This window comes from Pseudophryne corroboree, chromosome 4 (genome assembly GCF_028390025.1).
Source record: "Pseudophryne corroboree isolate aPseCor3 chromosome 4, aPseCor3.hap2, whole genome shotgun sequence".
In the NCBI taxonomy this organism is placed as follows: Eukaryota; Metazoa; Chordata; class Amphibia; order Anura; family Myobatrachidae; genus Pseudophryne; species Pseudophryne corroboree.
Genome location: NC_086447.1, coordinates 294,656,520 through 294,675,233, shown reverse-complemented (window position 1 = coordinate 294,675,233; position 18,714 = coordinate 294,656,520). Strand labels below are relative to the sequence as shown.

Genomic DNA, 18,714 nt, shown 5'->3' with positions numbered 1-18,714 from the left:
AATGTAACAATCGGTCCAGCGTCACATAGCTCCCTTCTCTCTGTTAGATCCAAGTGCCTGCAATCTCCACCACCAACACCTTCATCATCAACATCCTCAATCATGATCGGAAGTAGTCCTGCTTCCAAATTTCATAAGCATGACTGACTCCTCCACTATCAGGGATTCCTCAGAAGGATCCTTGAGTGCTATGCCTGTTGCTGCTGCTGTTGTGAGTGGATCTTCATCCCAGAAGGCGACCAGGAAGACTACTTAAGGGTGGGTAGGAGGGGCCAAGCACAATTTTATATTGCACCTCTTTTCTTTGCATTATGCACTGTTTGAAGCATTGCTGACTGTCTTGTGTAGACGACAAACATTTTCATAGTTTATTAAACTGCCATCCTGTTTCCTAGATGTGCCATGTTAGTTGTTTAAGTGCCACATGTTTGTGCCGACCACTGCTGTCGCTTAGCTTAGCCATCCATCTACCTTGGTGCAACCTTCTGGCCTAAACTGGATGAAAATAATATTGTGAGCTGTAAGGTGGTCAAAATTGACTGGAAATGAGAGAAAATGAATGTTATTGAGGTTAATAATACAGGGGGAAAGAACAGGCCCAAATTCTGTGTTTGTAAAAAAAATACAGATCCAAAACCAAAACCCGCAAAGGTGGTTTTGTCAAAACTAAATACAGATCCAAAACACGAAGGAGATACAAATACCAAACCAAACCCTTTATTTGGGCCGACGGACTTCCCCAGTTATCTGTTTATTGAACATACAAGTACTCTTACAGTGTTTATATATATTGTAATCTTGAAATAAACTTTTTTTTAAAATAATAGATCAACACACAATGAAGGGATTAAGAACTAGTAATGATGTTCTGATTTGTACATTATGGGCCTGATATCGAGTTGAGTAAAAGATGCTAATAGCACTTCAGCAAATGTTTTCGGAGTTACCTGCATCTTAAGAAACGGTCGACAAAAAAGAAGACAGTGCAGCGTCCTATGTATTTATTAATATGGTAGAATTATCTATTCAATAATCTCCTACAATGCAAGTCAGGTGCAGTGGAGTGCTTGAAGGAGGACCTGTCACCTTCCTCCCCTCACAGCTCACTGGATGCCAAACTCACACAAGCCTCTCTTCTCCCCCAGCACTGTACAGCTGCAAGGAGAACAAAGACAAGAATTAAGGCCCATACACACTAGCCAATTTTGAACTCAAAGAAGCTCACTTTTGGCGTTTTGAGCTACTTTGAGCTCGGACTCAGCCAGTGTGTATGGCCGGGCGATGAGCAGTGAGCGCTGATGCGCGGTCCCCCATCAACGATGGCCGCCGCCATCCGTCGGGCTGTTTGAACAGCCAAGTGAAGTACCTTCCAAAGTCTCCCACTGTGGAAAGTGCTTCACTCCCTGTGAACATTGCTGGGCACAGGGAAAATCACTCAGTGTGTATGCACTGAGCTATTTTCCTGCCAGCGAACTCCACGATCATCGCTGGGCATTCACGCTGGGCAAAAACGCCCAGTGTGTATGCACCTTTAAACAGACAGGATGGACAGAAATGAGAAAAAGAAAATGGTGGGAGTGACGGGGTTGGGGGGTTGCAGTGATGGGATAGAGACATACACACACAGGATGAAAATGATGAGGAGAGACAGGCAGAGAGGAGAAAGAGAGAGAGAGAGAGAGAGAGAGAGAGAGAGAGAGAGAGACGGGGCAGAGGAGGGACAGAGATAAAAGAGAAAAAGATGGGGGACGGAGGTGTGAGAGAATGTCAGGAATGGAAACTCTGTAATGAAGGCCACGATAGCTTGTGACCTAGCAAATGACTTGTATTAAAATAACAGGATCCTGTTTCCATGTTAATCAGTTCATGTATTTCTTTAAATGGTACCCTTGATTCTCATGCAGTAGTATTTTTAGCCAATATGATTATTTCAGTATATTTCTGCCGTAGTTATAGATGCTTACTTTTTGTCTTTTGTATCTATTTTGAATTTGCGCATGTGTCTATAACATTTCAAAAGGTATTATACTGAGTATTCACTAATCATTTAACATTTTATTTCATTTTTTTTATTTTTTTTTATTTAAGAAATAACAATATATACCTTTAACCTCTTATCACCACCTATAGCAGCTGCCTTTGTATTTTGTGTGTTTATCTTAAGATACACTTATCATATTTCAAGATATGTACAGCAGATGCATTTAAAATTTTTACATAGAGCTTACTATACCCCTCGGCTACGATTCCTTACAGGGGCAGCAGACAATTCTCAATGTTTCAAATGTAAGTCCCCCGATGCTGATATTATACACTGTTTATGGTCTTGCCCAATTATACAATCATTCTGGGAACTAATACAGGTGTACATCAAGGTTAACTTGGGTATACCATTTACAATGACAATGGCATGGGCCTTTTGGAATCATGTAGAACCTCAAACTCCCGCTTTATCCAAGGGTACAAGACTGCTTCTGGCTCGCATTACAGCAGCAGCAAAGAAAACAATACTATCTCAGTGGATACAAAAAGATCATATTTCTGTGTCTCTTATGTTACCCCGGTTAATATTTCTATTCCAAATGGATTGGACAGAATGTTCTTTAGATGTTGAATCTCGTGCTCCTAAGTTTTTTGCAATATGGCTGCCTTTTTTGATCATATTACCTGTGAACACCAAAGAAAGTATTCGTAAAGTGGTAAGATTAACGACGTGGTATAATATGGCAACTCTCACCGATGGGTCGCCACCGTTTTGAGCTTCTTCAGATAGGTCTTTTGCCGTTGGATATTTACCACCTCACTTATAAATATAGTCATACATATGTATAATTGACTCAATTTGATGTACTGTATTTCATGATCATTAGGGTTTATACTATTTTGTTTCGCAATTTCCCACATTTAACATATCACAATAATATACGGACAGTGGATTCGTATGTTCGCCTTTATTGATATGTATTAATACTGTTACATGTGTGTTACTTTTCTTCTCTTCAATAAACACAATTTAAAAAAAGATATGTGCAGCAATTAATAAGATGCATCTAATTGCAGTGTGCTTATAGTGTGCCATGAGTGCTGTGTACATGCAACCCTCAACACAGATACAAGTTGTCTGCAGTGTAACAACTGTCTACTAAGATCATCATGTCCCACAAATACACTTTACAGTAACTCTACATGACATTAGGATATATATGTATGAGTATGACTTGTTTGCTATTAGCATGTTCCTATATTGTGTTATTGCTTTATACTTGGGTCATCGCAGCAGCTGCATTAAGTACCAGTGACGTATGTTCCGATCTGCAGACTAGATTGTGTTTGATATTTGGGATTCTCCTGCCAATTTCTTCCTGCTAAACCTTGTTGCTGAACTAATCGTTCTAATGGTTTTAATTCCCCGCAAAGCATGTCATATTAAAGAGTCACTGTAAGGCAAAGTACCAAAATCCAAGTTAATCTTTTAACAGTAAATACAAGTCAGGCTAATTATTTAACTTTGTTTTTAATGGGATTGTTTCTACAAAGTCCAAGCTGTTTGGTTTTACAAAACGATTGACCAATAACCCCATACATGTGAAGCAGATCCACCTATACAACTTGGGCAGTACGGATGTTGTATGGTGGTACGGCTGGTGTAATGGTTAGCATTACTTGCTCACAGCGCTAAGGTCATGGGTTCCATTCCCACCATAGTCCTAACTGTGCAAATTTTGTATATTCTCTCTGTGCTTGCATAGATGTCCTCCGGGTTTTCTGGTTTCCTTCTACAATCCAAAAATATACTGTACAGTAGGTTATTTGTCTTATGATAAAAATTAACCCTAGTATGCACGTGTAGTGGTCAGAGTAGATTGCCCAAGTGGTTATTATCTGCCATCAAATACTATGTTTCTGTGACACATAACACCTCAATTTGTCCAGATCGGAAGTAGACCTACAAATTTTTGCTTGCATTATGATAGAATTGACACGAGAATCCCAAATATCAAACACAATCTATGGTGAGCATGAGGTGCAAACGCTGGGCATTCAGCCTGGCTGATACCCAAAAGCCTGGTGTAGCCCGAAAACCGGGGGTTAAATAATTGTTTGGACAGTCCATGCTAGCTGGTCTTCTAATCCAGGAGATGTGGTGCCATACCACCTACCAAAAAATAAATAAATTAAAAATAGCATGTGCGGTGCTGCATGCTGCAAATGGATACAAGCCCTCCTCAGCAGCTGCCACAGGCCCCTCCAACAGGCCCAAGCCCAAATGCTTTCTTTTACCGGGGATACAGGGATTGAGTTTTTCATTTTGCTATTAGTATCCTACTGTGATGCATGGGGCTAGGGTTTCTACGACTCTGCTCTCTACAGTGTATATGTGTTTAATTATCACTTGGATGTCTATTACAGTACCCCTGAACATCACAGTGAGTATCCCCGAGGCTACTATTATCCCCGGTTGGAAGCCACTGATTTAGATGAACCAATGCTATATGATAGTATGATGAGAATGTCAACATGGCCATAATGTCAACATCTATCATGTAGAAACTGAATGTCTACATATCGTAACTAGAGGCCAAGAGGTCACTTACCTGCTCCTGACAGCTGCAGTTTCTCAAGTGCCTTCTCTGGGTCCTGGCGGTCATGTGACTGTCACTTCTAGCACAGATCTCTGATCCTTCAGTTTTCAAGTACATATTCTTCCCCTATCCCTAACCCACCCTGCGCATAACCATATCCTCCCCCTGCAGCCTAACCCTAATGTCGCCATTTTAACAATGTCAACATTTTACATATCGACATTCTGAGAATGTCGCCATGATGCCTGTCAACATTTTAACAATGTCGACGTCTTAACTGTCGACATTCTTTTTACGGCAATATGCCAGTATTGTAAATGTCGACCTAAAGACTACACCCTTGCTATAATTGTGGGGAATTGTGTATAATTTATGGAGACTCTTTTACACAACTCAGCTTATAGAGAATACAATATTTACAGGTTTAGAAGAGTGAAACCAGGGGCGGATTGGGATGGAAAACCAACCCGGGAAATTTATGGAAGCAGCACAAATGGGGTGGAGTCTGTTGATGCGGGCAGGATCCACCATAGGGCCTGATTCTGAGTTGGCTGCAGTTGCGACCTTCCTTGTGTCTTTTGCTGCAGTTGCGGGTACAACTTTATGCTACTGTAGTTACAAGGCCATTCCCTGGTGTACATTCATGCTTCTGAATATGCAAGGACTGAGATGCACACTTTTATTGTCTACAGATGCTGCAGTCATGCTTTGTGCATCTTTAGACGCCACTATTGGTCGCACCATTGAAACTGTCACCAGCCCTATGCTAGTTGCAGATTATCAATCTGAGTATGGCCTCCAATGTGAGTAATTCAGTGTCTCTATACGCAATCATTTTCAGCAACACATCCATACTATGTAACATCTGTGTCTGATTAGCCTACCCCCTATAACTGCCTAGGAACATAATACACTTCTTGGTACTTGTGTCTGTATCTGTACTGCAACTCTGTACAAACATTATGTATGGTACAACTCAGACACATGCATAGATAAAAAAACATTGCACAATAAATAATACACATTGGCCCCTACAGGAAAAAAACTAAAACACAGTGACCCCCATAGGAAACATAAATACATAAATGCTCCAGTCTCCCACTAAATACTAATCTTTCTGCAGTACTTGTTGAGTTGATTGACTCCACCCCCGAGAGCAATGTGTATTAGTCTGTTTAGCTCCTGGTTCAAGAGCTGTCGGGAGCTGTAGTATATGGGCTGGCAACAGTAGCAACACAGGTGCTGCAGCATGGCTGGACAAACTGCCTTGTGGGTCATATTTGGCCTGCTCCCCACTGTCATAAAGACAACTGTAGGGCTCCTGGGCAGTCCAACTCCCGGCCAGAAGCAAGCGAGAAGCTGCAGTGCCCCGAGCAGGCACATGCTATGGTGCCCCATCCTCCAGTACAGAGATGCAGCATGTGTACAGGAAGGGCAGAACCCACTATGTGTTTGCTGGGGGAGGGACTGGCAAAACAGGCAGCCCCCCCCCACAAAGAAAATAAATAAATAAATGAATAAATAAATTAAATAATTAAAAAAAAAATATATATATATATATATATCCGCAGCAACTGGCACTCCGCAAACAATTACTGCTGTCCTCCATGCAAAGACAACATAATACAGCAAATCCTGGAAAGAACGGCAATGGAGGCTATTTGATGTGCACCACAATTGTTGCACATCAGTTTAATCAGCAGAAGCTGCTTGTGCATCCTAGGCACATAGCAATGCAAATAAGATGCATTTTCATAAAAAAAAGTGCCCGACGTTAGCATTGATGCAAGATTTGTGAGGACACATCTGTATCCAAGCAGAGGCAGAGGTCACGGTGTTAGTGGAAGTGTGAGTGCTGTGTGCATGTGAGTGGGTTGGTTGTGCAGTAGTGTTCAGAATATGTGTAAGGAGCATTATGTGTGTCATGTAAAAATGCATTAATAATGTGCAACATATGTGTAAAGGGCCACTATGTGTGTCATTATGTGTATAAGGGGATTAATAATGTGCAGCATATGTGTAACAGGGTACTACAGTATGTGTGTCATTATGTGTATAGGGGCACTAATAATGTGCAGCAAATGTGTAGGGGGCACTATGTGTGTCATTATGTGTATAAGGGCATTAATAATGTGCGGCATATGTGTAAGGGACATTATGTGTAAAAGGGCATTAATAAAGGTTGTCATAATGTGTAAGGTGCATTATGTTTATAAGGACATTAATGTGTCTCATATGTGTAAGGGGCATTACTGTGTGGAATTGTGTATAAATGCATTACTAATGTGTGGCATTATGTGTATAAGGTGCTCTACTATGTGGCGTTGCACATAGAAAGGGCACTACTGTGTCGTCTAATGTGAATAAAGAGCAATAAGGTATGGTGTAATGTGAATAAGGAGCAATTCAGTGTGATGTAATGTGAATAAGGGCTCTACTGTGAGGAGTAACGTTTATAAGGTAAAGTGATACTACTGTGGGATGTAATATGAATTATGGACACTATCGCAAGATAAAATGTGAATAAAGTTGCAGTACTGTGTGGTGTAATTGGAATTGGGGTTACTATTGTGTGGCCATGCCCCTTCCCAGCAAGAAGATGCCCCTTTTTGGGCTGTGCGTCAAATGTGCAAACTGTTCCTATTTAAAATATAGGGAGTACAAGGACTGCTATGGGTGAGGGGTGATGGTGCTGGGAAAGAGGTGCAAGGTCAGAGGCAGAACCAGCGGTGGTGCTAGGGGGTACCAGCCAAAATCTTGCCTAGGGCATCATATTGGTTAGGGCCGGCTCTGGCTGGAACAGTATATTGTATATTCTAATATTCAAACATATAACATATATAAAGTTTGCAGTAAGAAGGTATTTTTTGTATGTACCATGTAGTATACATGGTAGACACTTGATATGATAGGGTTAATAAAAGATGCAGATCAGCACTGAAATAGTCTTCCTGCTTATGCTGTTCACTGTTGTGCTGAACAGCATTGGACTTTGAATGAGAGAGTGGGGGAACGAATGCTGGTGATAGTGATATATAGAGAGAAGGCATGGCAACCAGAAGAGGAGAGTCTTTCTGTCCTGATAGTGATACAGATTGCAGTGCAGGGGGTCTGCACCACTTACTCAAAAAGATATGAAAGGCTTGTGTGTAGTGATTCCAATCTGCTGGTCTTGGGTGCCAGTGGGTGTCCCGTCAGACACCAATACTATGCTGCTGCTCTGGGATAACGGCACCTGGATATGCCCGCTAGCTGGAACAGATGAACGCTTCCGGTTTGCATTCCACAGGAAAGTACAGCAGGTGGTGAATTGGCTGGGCCGACAGACTGTGTGAGCCAACCTAGCAGGCAATGTAAGCCGGTCCTTGTGAGGAATCATGGTACTGTCCCAGCAACAACTTTTCCTGTTTTCCCTCCCCAATCTGCCCCTGAATTAAATCAACAGATTTTATCATGCAAATCTATGGCCCTCATTCCGAGTCGTTCGCTCTGTATTTTTCATCGCATCGCAGTGAAATTCCGCTTAGTACGCATGCGCAATATTCGCACTGCGACTGCGCCAAGTAATTTTACAATGGAGATAGTATTTTTACTCACTGCTTTTTCATCGCTCCGGCGATCGTAGTGTGATTGACAGGAAATGGGTGTTACTGGGCGGAAACAGGCCGTTTTATGGGCGTGCGGGAAAAAACGCTACCGTTTCCGGAAAAAACGCAGGAGTGGCCGGGGAAACGGAGGAGTGTCTGGGCGAACGCTGGGTGTGTTTGTGACGTCAAACCAGGAACGACAAGCACTGAACTGATCGCAGATGCCGAGTAAGTGTGGAGCTACTCTGAAACTGCTAAGTAGTTTGTAATCGCAATATTGCGAATACATCGTTCGCAATTTTAAGATGCTAAGATACACTCCCAGTAGGCGGCGGCTTAGCGTGAGCAACTCTGCTAAAATCGCCTTGCGAACGATCAACTCGGAATGAGGGCCAATGTACACATCTGAAAGTTACAAGGAACCATTTATTTTATTTTTTTCTGACTGCTGAAACATCCGATTTCCTGTGTACAAACTACACAGTTGTCTTTCCTATATGAATGATACAATTCCTTAAAGATTGTTGGGGTAACTTTTTACATGCAGTTTGCAGACAATGGGGTCAATTTACTAAGATTCATGTTGCAGCCGATTTCAGCCAAGATCAATCTCACCTGACGTCGGCCATCTGAGATTGCAACTATTTGGGAAAAAAACACAGTAATTTACTAAACTACTGTGTTTCTTCAATTAGTGTTCACCGATATTAGCAAAACACTGCCGGACATAACACAATGAAGTCCGGCGGATCTGTAAGATCCGTGCAGGGCTTTATTGTGTACAGTATTTAAATAGTTAAAAATAAAAAATAAAAATTGTGTGGGTCCCCCTCCTAAACACAACTAGCTCCGGGCTCTTTAATCCGGTCCTGGTTGTTCAAATACCGGGAAAAAATTGCGTAGGGGTTCCTAGTATTTTAACAACCAGCACCGGGCTTTACTAGCCAAGGAGATAATGCCACAGCCGGGTAACATATTTATATAGGTAAGAAAAAACATTTTGTTTTCCCTAATGCACACTGAGTGAAAAATAATACTACATAATAATCAGATAATACGGAGATCTTAGTTGTGTATATATGCAGATATAGGGTTAAGTCCCCAGGCCGATCAGCAAGGCGTCTCCATCACTGGGGGTCCCTAATACTAGGTATGGGTCCGGGGTGCAGGACCCCATCACGTCGGCACAGGTCGGCTACCCCAGGTCAGCACACAGGTGAACGTTAATAAGGGTTAATAAGAAGCACATAAGTGCTATGTAAGTGAAGTGTGATTAAAATAATACAAAAATATATACAAAGTGATAGGGAAAATCATAAGTGTTAGGGTGTGCCGACCTGAAGCCACCCAGCCATACCGACATAGGGGCCACCGCACCCCACACCCACCCCATAAATAATTACACATATGTCTGTGTCTGAATGCCCAGTGTAAGGCCACATGATAATGACTCCTAAAGCATCTGGAGACACCCCTAGCTTCTCCAATGGCACTCTGGAGTCAGCAATCCCTCCTAATGCCTCTCTAAGTACAATGCACATATATTGGCAAGCTGCTCAATCAGACTGTGATGTCACTCAGGTGCTAAAAGGGAGGGGTAATTCTGTGTAAGAGAAAAACATTTTGTTTTCCCTAATGCACACTGAGTGAAAAATAATACTACATAATAATCAGAAAATATGGAGATCTTAGTTGCGTATATCTGCAGATATAGGGTTAAGCTTGCCAATATATGTGCACTGTAGTTAGAGAGGCATGGATGGGTCCCTGCGGCCATAGCATTACCCCCCCAACTAGTCAGACCTGGCCGAGGTACCCTAGGGGAGTGGGGACCCTCTCCAGGCGACCAAGGGCAAGGGTTGAAGCCCGGGGCTGTCCCTGCCATCTGTGGGCTGTAGATGGCAAGCTGATAGCCATTAAATGTGTAAAAACAAATATTGTGTGTTGCCATGGAACTACAAGTCCCAGCAAGCATCCCCGCATGCTGGTACTTAGAGAACCACAAGTTCCAGCATGTGCGGCATTAAAGGGCCCACTGGTACCTGTAGTATCTGTAGTATATTACACATATGTCTGTGTCTGAATGCCCAGTGCAAGGCCACATGATAATGGCTCCTACAGCATCTGAGAGCCAGCTTACCTGGAGATACCCCTAGCTTCTCCAATGGCACTCTGGAGTCAGCAATCCCTCCTAATGCTGACCCATCCATGCCTCTCTAACTACAATGCACATATATTGGCAAGCTGCTCAATCAGATTGTGATGTCACTCAGGTGCTAAAAGATATACGCAACTAAGATCTCCGTATTCACCAGCAAAATAGATATTAAAAAAAACCACAGGACACACACACCATAAAAAAAACATTTTATTTAAACATACATGCACACTTACACACTCACACATACTTACCTAATGTCCCACGGAGCCCCTCGGACTCCTTATCTAGTATAATCCACGGGGTACATGTAAATAAAAAAATTATACTCACCTAACCTGCTGTAGATTGGTCCTCTTCATTCCACGTAGGCATCCAGGGGTTAAAAAAAACAGCAAAAAAACCCGGTCCACACAATTGAAGGGGATCCATGTGTACACGAATGCAGCCTCGTGACCCTGTCACTTGGGGACCCACCAGCCAATCAGGGAGCGCCACATCATAGCACTCTCCTGATTGGCTATGCGTTACCCGACTGCCAATCAAGCGGAGCGCATAGGAAGTAATGAGGAATAAAAATAAGAATTTACTCACCGGTAATTCTATTTCTCGTAGTCCGTAGTGGATGCTGGGAACTCCGTAAGGACCATGGGGAATAGACGGGCTCCGCAGGAGACTGGGCACTCTAAAAGAAAGATTAGGTACTATCTGGTGTGCACTGGCTCCTCCCTCTATGCCCCTCCTCCAGACCTCAGTTAGGGAAACTGTGCCCGGAAGAGCTGACACAACAAGGAAAGGATTTGTAATCCAGGGTAAGACTCATACCAGCCACACCAATCACACTGTACAACTTGTGATAACCATACCCAGTTAACAGTATGAACAACAACTGAGCCTCACTCAACGGATGGCTCATAACATTAACCCTTTAGTGAAGCAATAACTATATACATGTATTGCAGAGAGTCCGCACTTGGGACGGGCGCCCAGCATCCACTACGGACTACGAGAAATAGAATTACCGGTGAGTAAATTCTTATTTTCTCTGACGTCCTAGTGGATGCTGGGAACTCCGTAAGGACCATGGGAATTATACCAAAGCTCCCAAACGGGCGGGAGAGTGCGGATGACTCTGCAGCACTGAATGAGCAAACTCAAGGTCCTCCTCAGCCAGGGTATCAAACTTGTAGAATTTAGCAAATGTGTTTGAACCCGACCAAGTAGCAGCTCGGCAAAGCTGTAAAGCTGAGACCCCTCGGGCAGCCGCCCAAGAAGAGCCCACCTTCCTTGTGGAATGGGCTTTTACTGATTTAGGATGCGGCAGTCCAGCCGCAGAATGTGCCAGCTGAATCGTGCAACAGATCCAGCGAGCAATAGTTTGCTTTGAAGCAGGAGCACCCAGCTTGTTGGGTGCATGCAGGATAAATAGCGAGTCAGTTTTCCTGACTCCAGCCGTCCTGGAAACATAAATTTTCCAATCCCGGACTACGTCCAGCAACTTGGAAGCCTCCAAGTCCCGAGTAGCCGCAGGCACCACAATAGGTTGGTTCAAATGAAACGCTGATACCACCTTTGGGAGAAATTGGGGACGAGTCTTCAATTCTGCCCTGTCCATATGGAAGATCAGATACGGGCTTTTACATGACAAAGCCGCCAATTCTGACACACGCCTAGCTGAAGCCAAGGCCAACAGCATTACCACCTTCCACGTGAGATACTTTAGCTCCACGGTCTTAAGTGGCTCAAACCAGTGTGATTTCAGGAAATCCAACACAACGTTAAGATCCCAAGGTGCCACTGGAGGCACAAAAGGGGGCTGAATATGCAGCACTCCCTTAACAAACGTCTGAACTTCAGGCAGTGAAGCCAGTTCTTTTTGAAAGAAAATAGATAGGGCCGAAATCTGGACCTTTATGGATCCTAATTTTAGGCCCATAGTCACTCCTGACTGTAGGAAGTGCAGGAATCGACCCAGCTGGAAATCCTCTGTAGGGGCCTTCCTGGCCTCATACCAAGCAACATATTTTCGCCATATACGGTGATAATGTTTTGCTGTCACGTCTTTCCTAGCCTTTATCAGCGTAGGAATAACTTCATCCGGAATGCCCTTTTCCGCTAGGATCCGGCGTTCAACCGCCATGCCGTCAAACGCAGCCGCGGTAAGTCTTGGAACAGACAGGGCCCCTGCTGTAACAGGTCCTGTCTGAGAAGCAGAGGCCATGGGTCCTCTGAGATCATTTCTTGTAGTTCTGGGTACCAAGTTCTTCTTGGCCAATCCGGAACGATGACTATAGTTCTTACTCCTCTCTTTCTTACTATCCTCAGTACCTTGGGTATGAGAGGAAGAGGAGGGAACACATAAACCGACTGGTACACCCACGGTGTCATTAGTGCGTCCACAGCTATCGCCTGAGGGTCCCTTGACCTGGCGCAATATTTTTTTAGCTTTTTGTTGAGGCGGGACGCCATCATGTCCACCTGTGGCAGTTCCCAGCGATTTACAATCTGTGTGAAGACTTCTTGATGAAGTCCCCACTCTCCCGGGTGGAGGTCATGCCTGCTGAGGAAGTCTGCTTCCCAGTTGTCCACTCCCGGAATGAACACTGCTGACAGTGCTAGCACGTGATTCTCCGCCCATCGAAGAATCCTTGTGGCTTCTGCCATCGCCATCCTGCTTCTTGTGCCGCCCTGGCGGTTTACATGGGCGACCGCCGTGATGTTGTCTGACTGAATCAGTACTGGTTGGTTTTGAAGCAGGGGCTCTGCTTGCCTCAGGGCGTTGTAAATGGCCCTTAGTTCCAGTATATTTATGTGTAGTGAAGTCTCCAGACTTGACCACTGTCCTTGGAAGTTTCTTCCCTGCGTGACTGCCCCGCATCCTCGGAGGCTTGCATCCGTGGTCACCAGGACCCAGTCCTGTATGCCGAACCTGCGGCCCTCGAGAAGATGAGCACTCTGCAGCCACCACAGCAGAGACACCCTGGCCCTTGGGGACAGGGTGATCAACCGATGCATCTGAAGATGCGATCCGGACCATTTGTCCAACAGATCCCACTGAAAGATCCTTGCATGGAACCTGCCGAAGGGAATTGCTTCGTAAGAAGCCACCATCTTTCCCAGGACTCGCGTGCAGTGATGCACCGACACCTGTTTTGGTTTCAGGAGGTCCCTGACCAGAGATGACAATTCCTGGGCCTTCTCCACCGGGAGAAACACCTTCTTCTGTTCTGTGTCCAGAATCATGCCCAGGAAAAGCAGACGCGTCGCAGGAATCAGCTGCGACTTTGGGATATTCAGAATCCAGCTGTGCTGTTGCAACACTTCCTGAGAGAGTACTACGCTGACCAACAACTGCTCTCTGGACCTCGCCTTTATGAGGAGATCGTCCAAGTACGGGATAATAATAACTCCCTTCTTTCGAAGGAGTATCATCATTTCGGCCATTACCTTGGTAAATACCCTCGGTGCCGTGGACAGTCCAAACGGCAACGTCTGGAATTGGTAATGACAGTCCTGTACCACAAATCTGAGGTACTCCTGGTGAGGTGGGTAAATGGGGACATGCAAGTAAGCATCTTTGATGTCCAGCGACACCATAAAATCCCCCTCTTCCAGGCTTACAATGACCGCTCTGAGCGATTCCATTTTGAACTTGAATTTCTTTATATAAGTGTTCAAGGACTTTAAATTCACAATGGGTCTCACCGAACCGTCCGGTTTCGGTACCACAAACATTGTGGAATAGTAACCCCTTCCCTGTTGAAGGAGGGCGACCTTGATTATCACCTGCTGGAGGTACAGCTTGTGAATTGCCGCCAGTACTACCTCCCTTTCCCTGGGAGCAGCTGGCAAGGCAGATTTGAGGTAACGGCGAAGGGGAGTCGCCTCGAACTCCAGCTTGTATCCCTGAGATACAATTTGTACAGCCCATAGATCCACTTGTGAGCGAACCCACTGGTTGCTGAAGTTTCGGAGACGCGCCCCCACCGCACCTGGCTCCGCCCGTGGAGCCCCAACGTCATGCGGTGGACTTAGTGGAAGCAGGGGAGGATTTTTGTTCCTGGGAACTGGCTGCCTGGTGCAGCTTCTATCCTCTACCCTTGCCTCTCTGACCCGCTTGCCTTTCTGAGGCCGAAAGGACTGCACTTGATAATACAGTGCTTTCTTAGGTTGTGAGGGAACCTGAGGCAAAAAAGTCGACTTCCCAGCTGTTGCTGTGGATACGAGGTCCGAGAGACCGTCCCCAAACAATTCCTCACCCTTATAAGGCAAAACCTCCATATGTTTTTTAGAATCAGCATCACCTGTCCACTGCCGAGTCCATAATACTCTCCTGGCAGAAATGGACATTGCATTAATTCTAGATGCCAGCAGGCAAATGTCCCTCTGGGCATCCCGCATATATAAGACGACGTCTTTTATATGTTCTAGGGTTAGCAAAGCAGTATCCCTGTCGAGGGAATCAATGTTGTCTGACAGGGTATCAGTCCATGCTGCAGCAGCACTACACATCCAGGCTGAAGCAATAGCAGGTCTCAGTAGAGTACCAGAGTTTGTATACACAGACTTCAGGATAGCTTCCTGCTTTCTATCCGCAGGCTCCTTTAGGGCGGCCGTATCCTGAGACGGCAGTGTCACCCTTTTAGATAAGCGTGTGAGCGCCTTGTCCATCCTAGGGGATGTTTCCCAACGTAACCTATCCGTTGGCGGGAAAGGGTACGCCATCAGTAACCTCTTAGAAATCACTAGTTTCTTATCAGGGGAACTCCACGCTTCTTCACACAATTCATTTAAGTCATCAGATGGGGGAAAAGTCACTGGCTGCTTTTTCTCCCCACACATAATACACCTCTTGGTGGTAACCGGGTTAATGTCAGAAATGTGCAATACATCTTTCATTGCAGTAATCATGCATCGGATGGCCTTTGTAGACTGTACATTTGTCTCATCCTCATCTACACTGGAGTCAGACTCCGTGTCGACATCTGTGTCTACCATCTGAGCTAGCGGGCGTTTATGAGCCCCCGACGGCTTCTGAGTCGCCTGGGCAGGCGCGGGCTGAGACCCCGGCTGTCCCAAGGCTGCTGCGTCATCGAACCTTTTATGTAAGGAGTTGACACTGTCGGTAAAGACCTTCCAAATATCCATCCAATCAGGTGTCGGCCCCGTCGGGGGCGACACCACATTTATCTGCCCCTGCTCCGCCTCCACGTAACCCTCCTCATCAAACATGTCGACACAGCCGTACCGACACACCGCACACACACAGGGAATGCTCAGACTGAGGACAGGACCCCACAAAGTCCTTTGGGGAGACAGAGAGAGAGTATGCCAGCACACACCACAGCGCTATATAACACAGGGATTCACACTATAAAAAGTGATTTACCCAATAGCTGCTTAATTATCTTATTTGCGCCTAAATTTATGTGCCCCCCCTCTCTTTTTTACCCTTCTTGTATCAGGATACTGCAGGGGAGAGCCTGGGGAGCTGCTTCCAGCGGAGCTGTAAAGGGAAAATGGCGCTGGTGTGCTGAGGAAGAAGGCCCCGCCCCCTCAGCGGCGGGCTTCTGTCCCGCGTTTTCTGTAACTTAATGGCGGTTTTTTTTACACATATACAGTTAACAGACTGTATTATGTGTATTTTATGCCAAAAGGTATTATAATTGCTGCCCAGGGCGCCCCCTCCCCCCCAGCGCCCTGCACACAGTGACCGGAGTGTGTGGTGTGCTGTGGGAGCAATGGCGCACAACTGCAGTGCTGTTCGCTACCTTAATGAAGACAGGAGTCTTCTGCCGCCGATTTCATCGCTTCTGTTCTGTCTTCTGGCTCTGCAAGGGGGACGGCGGCGCGGCTCCGGGAACGGACGATCGAGGTCAGGCCCTGTGTTCGAACCCTCTGGAGCTAATGGTGTCCAGTAGCCTAAGAAGCACGAGCTAGCTGCAAGCAGGTAGGTTTGCTTCTCTCCCCTCAGTCCCACGTAGCAGTGAGTCTGTTGCCAGCAGATCTCACTGAAAATAAAAAACATAACAAATACTTTCTTTTCTAGCAAGCTCAGGAGAGCCCACTAGGAGCACCCAGCTCTGGCCGGGCACAGATTCTAACTGAGGTCTGGAGGAGGGGCATAGAGGGAGGAGCCAGTGCACACCAGATAGTACCTAATCTTTCTTTTAGAGTGCCCAGTCTCCTGCGGAGCCCGTCTATTCCCCATGGTCCTTACGGAGTTCCCAGCATCCACTAGGACGTCAGAGAAATGCCCATTATCGCCTATGGTGGGAACCTGCGGTCTGCGATATATATCTCAAGGTTGAATGAGGTCACTCTTGTTGATGGTTATGCTTAGGAGGGGGGACCCCACGCAATTTTTTTTAATGATTTTTAACTCTTTACTACGGTTTGAAAAAGAGAAGCATGCACTGATCCGTGTATGATTCTCCAAACACGCCAGCCAAAAGCAGGTCTATTTGAAAGTTCTATTCTATACAAATTCCATGCACTTCCGGCAGTGTTTGGCTATTGGGGGTAATTCAGAGTTGAACGCAGCAGCAAATTTGTTGGCAGTTGGGCAAAACCATGTGCACTGCGGGGGGGCAGATATAACATGTGCAGAGAGAGTTAGATTTGGGTGGGGTGTATTCAATATGAAGTCTAGATTGCAATGTAAAAATAAAGCAGCCAGTATTTACCCTGCACAGAAACAAATGAACCCACCCAAATCTAACTCTCTCTGCACGTTATATCTGCCCCTGCTGCAGTGCACATGGTTTTGCCCAACTGCTAATAAATTTGCTGCTGCGTTCAACTCTGAATTACCCCCTTTGTCAGCAGTGATTGAGAATACAAATCCTTAGTAGATTCCTGTGTTGTATACAGTATGTAAAAAAAAACCCACCGTACTTGACCGATGGTCTAATGATTCGTATTTGTGTGGACTACAGTGTATCTCAATACTAATTACACCAACACTGCCGAGGTTTGAGTGTTTTAAATTTCCGAGTTGCATTTTCGTATGAAGATGCAAATTCGAATCAAATCGGAATCTTAGTAAATTTCCACCAATGTCTGTACACCCTGCATTTGCTCTACGACATCGGCTCATGGGTACCGAAAGACATTCTGCCGCACTCCTAAAGCCGGGAGCTGATTTGATGGGTTCGTACAATAATGGCTGATCGATCCCATTATTGTACAATGTGTAACTAGCTTAACAGTGTGACTATTTTATCTCTGTCCCATTAGTAAACTATTTAGTCTTAGCTATAGCCGTCTCTTCTTGTACTTTTTGGGTGGGTCATCCTTGTCAGCCTGCTCAGTGAAGTCATAGCAGATCGCCTTGTCAGACCATTGCAGAGTCACTCACCTTTGCAATACAGAGACCAGACAAGCTACAGACCCTGGGATGATACATACTGCTGGAACATTTATAATAAAATTAATCAAGCAAAGTAAAAGTAAAAACATTAGGTAAGTACACATTTCTTTCAAATTCTACAAGCAATTCCAAATATACAACATAAAAAACCTGTTTATAAATTGGCTTTATTGAGCACACAATGTAGATTTTTTTTTCTTTTGTCAATCTGTAACCTGAGATAATATCTGACTCAGCCTCTCAAGATCATTATAAGCATTCTTCTTGGTAACTCAAACCTAGTAGGAAGTTGCGAGCCAAAGTCCACCTGCTGCATATTTCCTGGGTTGTTACATACCATACTGCTGAACTGCTTGCTCTGGTATTGTGCACAAGGCTGAGCAGAGGAGCTTGTTTGACGATCACGCCTTATTGCTGCCGTCCTGTGTTGTGGAAAGGAATGCAACATGCGTAATGTGCAGGCGATTAGTTTCAGATTTAACATTTTCTGCTGGAAAGGATGAAAGTCCTGCAGGAAACTGCTGAAACAGACTCCGCATCTTAGCACAAAGGGGGACTTTCAAGCAGTTGCCAACATCTTTCACCACACAACCTCTGTATAGGGGTGGGAAGATATGGACAGTAAAGGTATGCTAATATGCACACTGTTACTTCTCATAACAGGTACACTGCCAGTGTAATCTTGAGAAATGAAAGTAGGAGTGGCAGAACTGTACATGTACACTGTGGGCACAGTCGGGGCAAGGTGTATACAGAGCTGGATACATCAGGGCTGTATGTTGCTTGCATGCCTCTAGGTGCAGATCTGTTCAGGGACAGCATTGAAGTGGTTTATTTCTATTTATTTTTCTTGATCTCTTTGTATTGTTGCTACTTTGACTTTATGAGGCACTTATGTTTCTAAGTATAAATAATGCAGTGGGGTGTTCAGTATAAATATTGGGTTGTTTCTCAGAGCAATATCAGCAATGTTAGGCGTATAATGACTTGTTCAGAGCATATTCCCTCACAATG

The 18,714-nt window shown here is 44.9% G+C and overlaps 1 protein-coding gene across 1 annotated transcript in view; it reads left to right on the top strand.

Moving 5' to 3' along the window:
• Positions 1 to 17,989: 17,989 nt before the first annotated feature.
• LRRC31 (leucine rich repeat containing 31) overlaps positions 17,990 to 18,714 on the top strand; it is an 85,418-nt gene continuing 84,693 nt past the window's right edge. Inside the window, exon 1 of the mRNA XM_063919599.1 lies at positions 17,990 to 18,327. Coding sequence (XP_063775669.1) covers positions 18,315 to 18,327 — 13 coding nt within the window. The 5' untranslated portion in view covers positions 17,990 to 18,314. The remainder of the gene's footprint in view (positions 18,328 to 18,714) is intronic.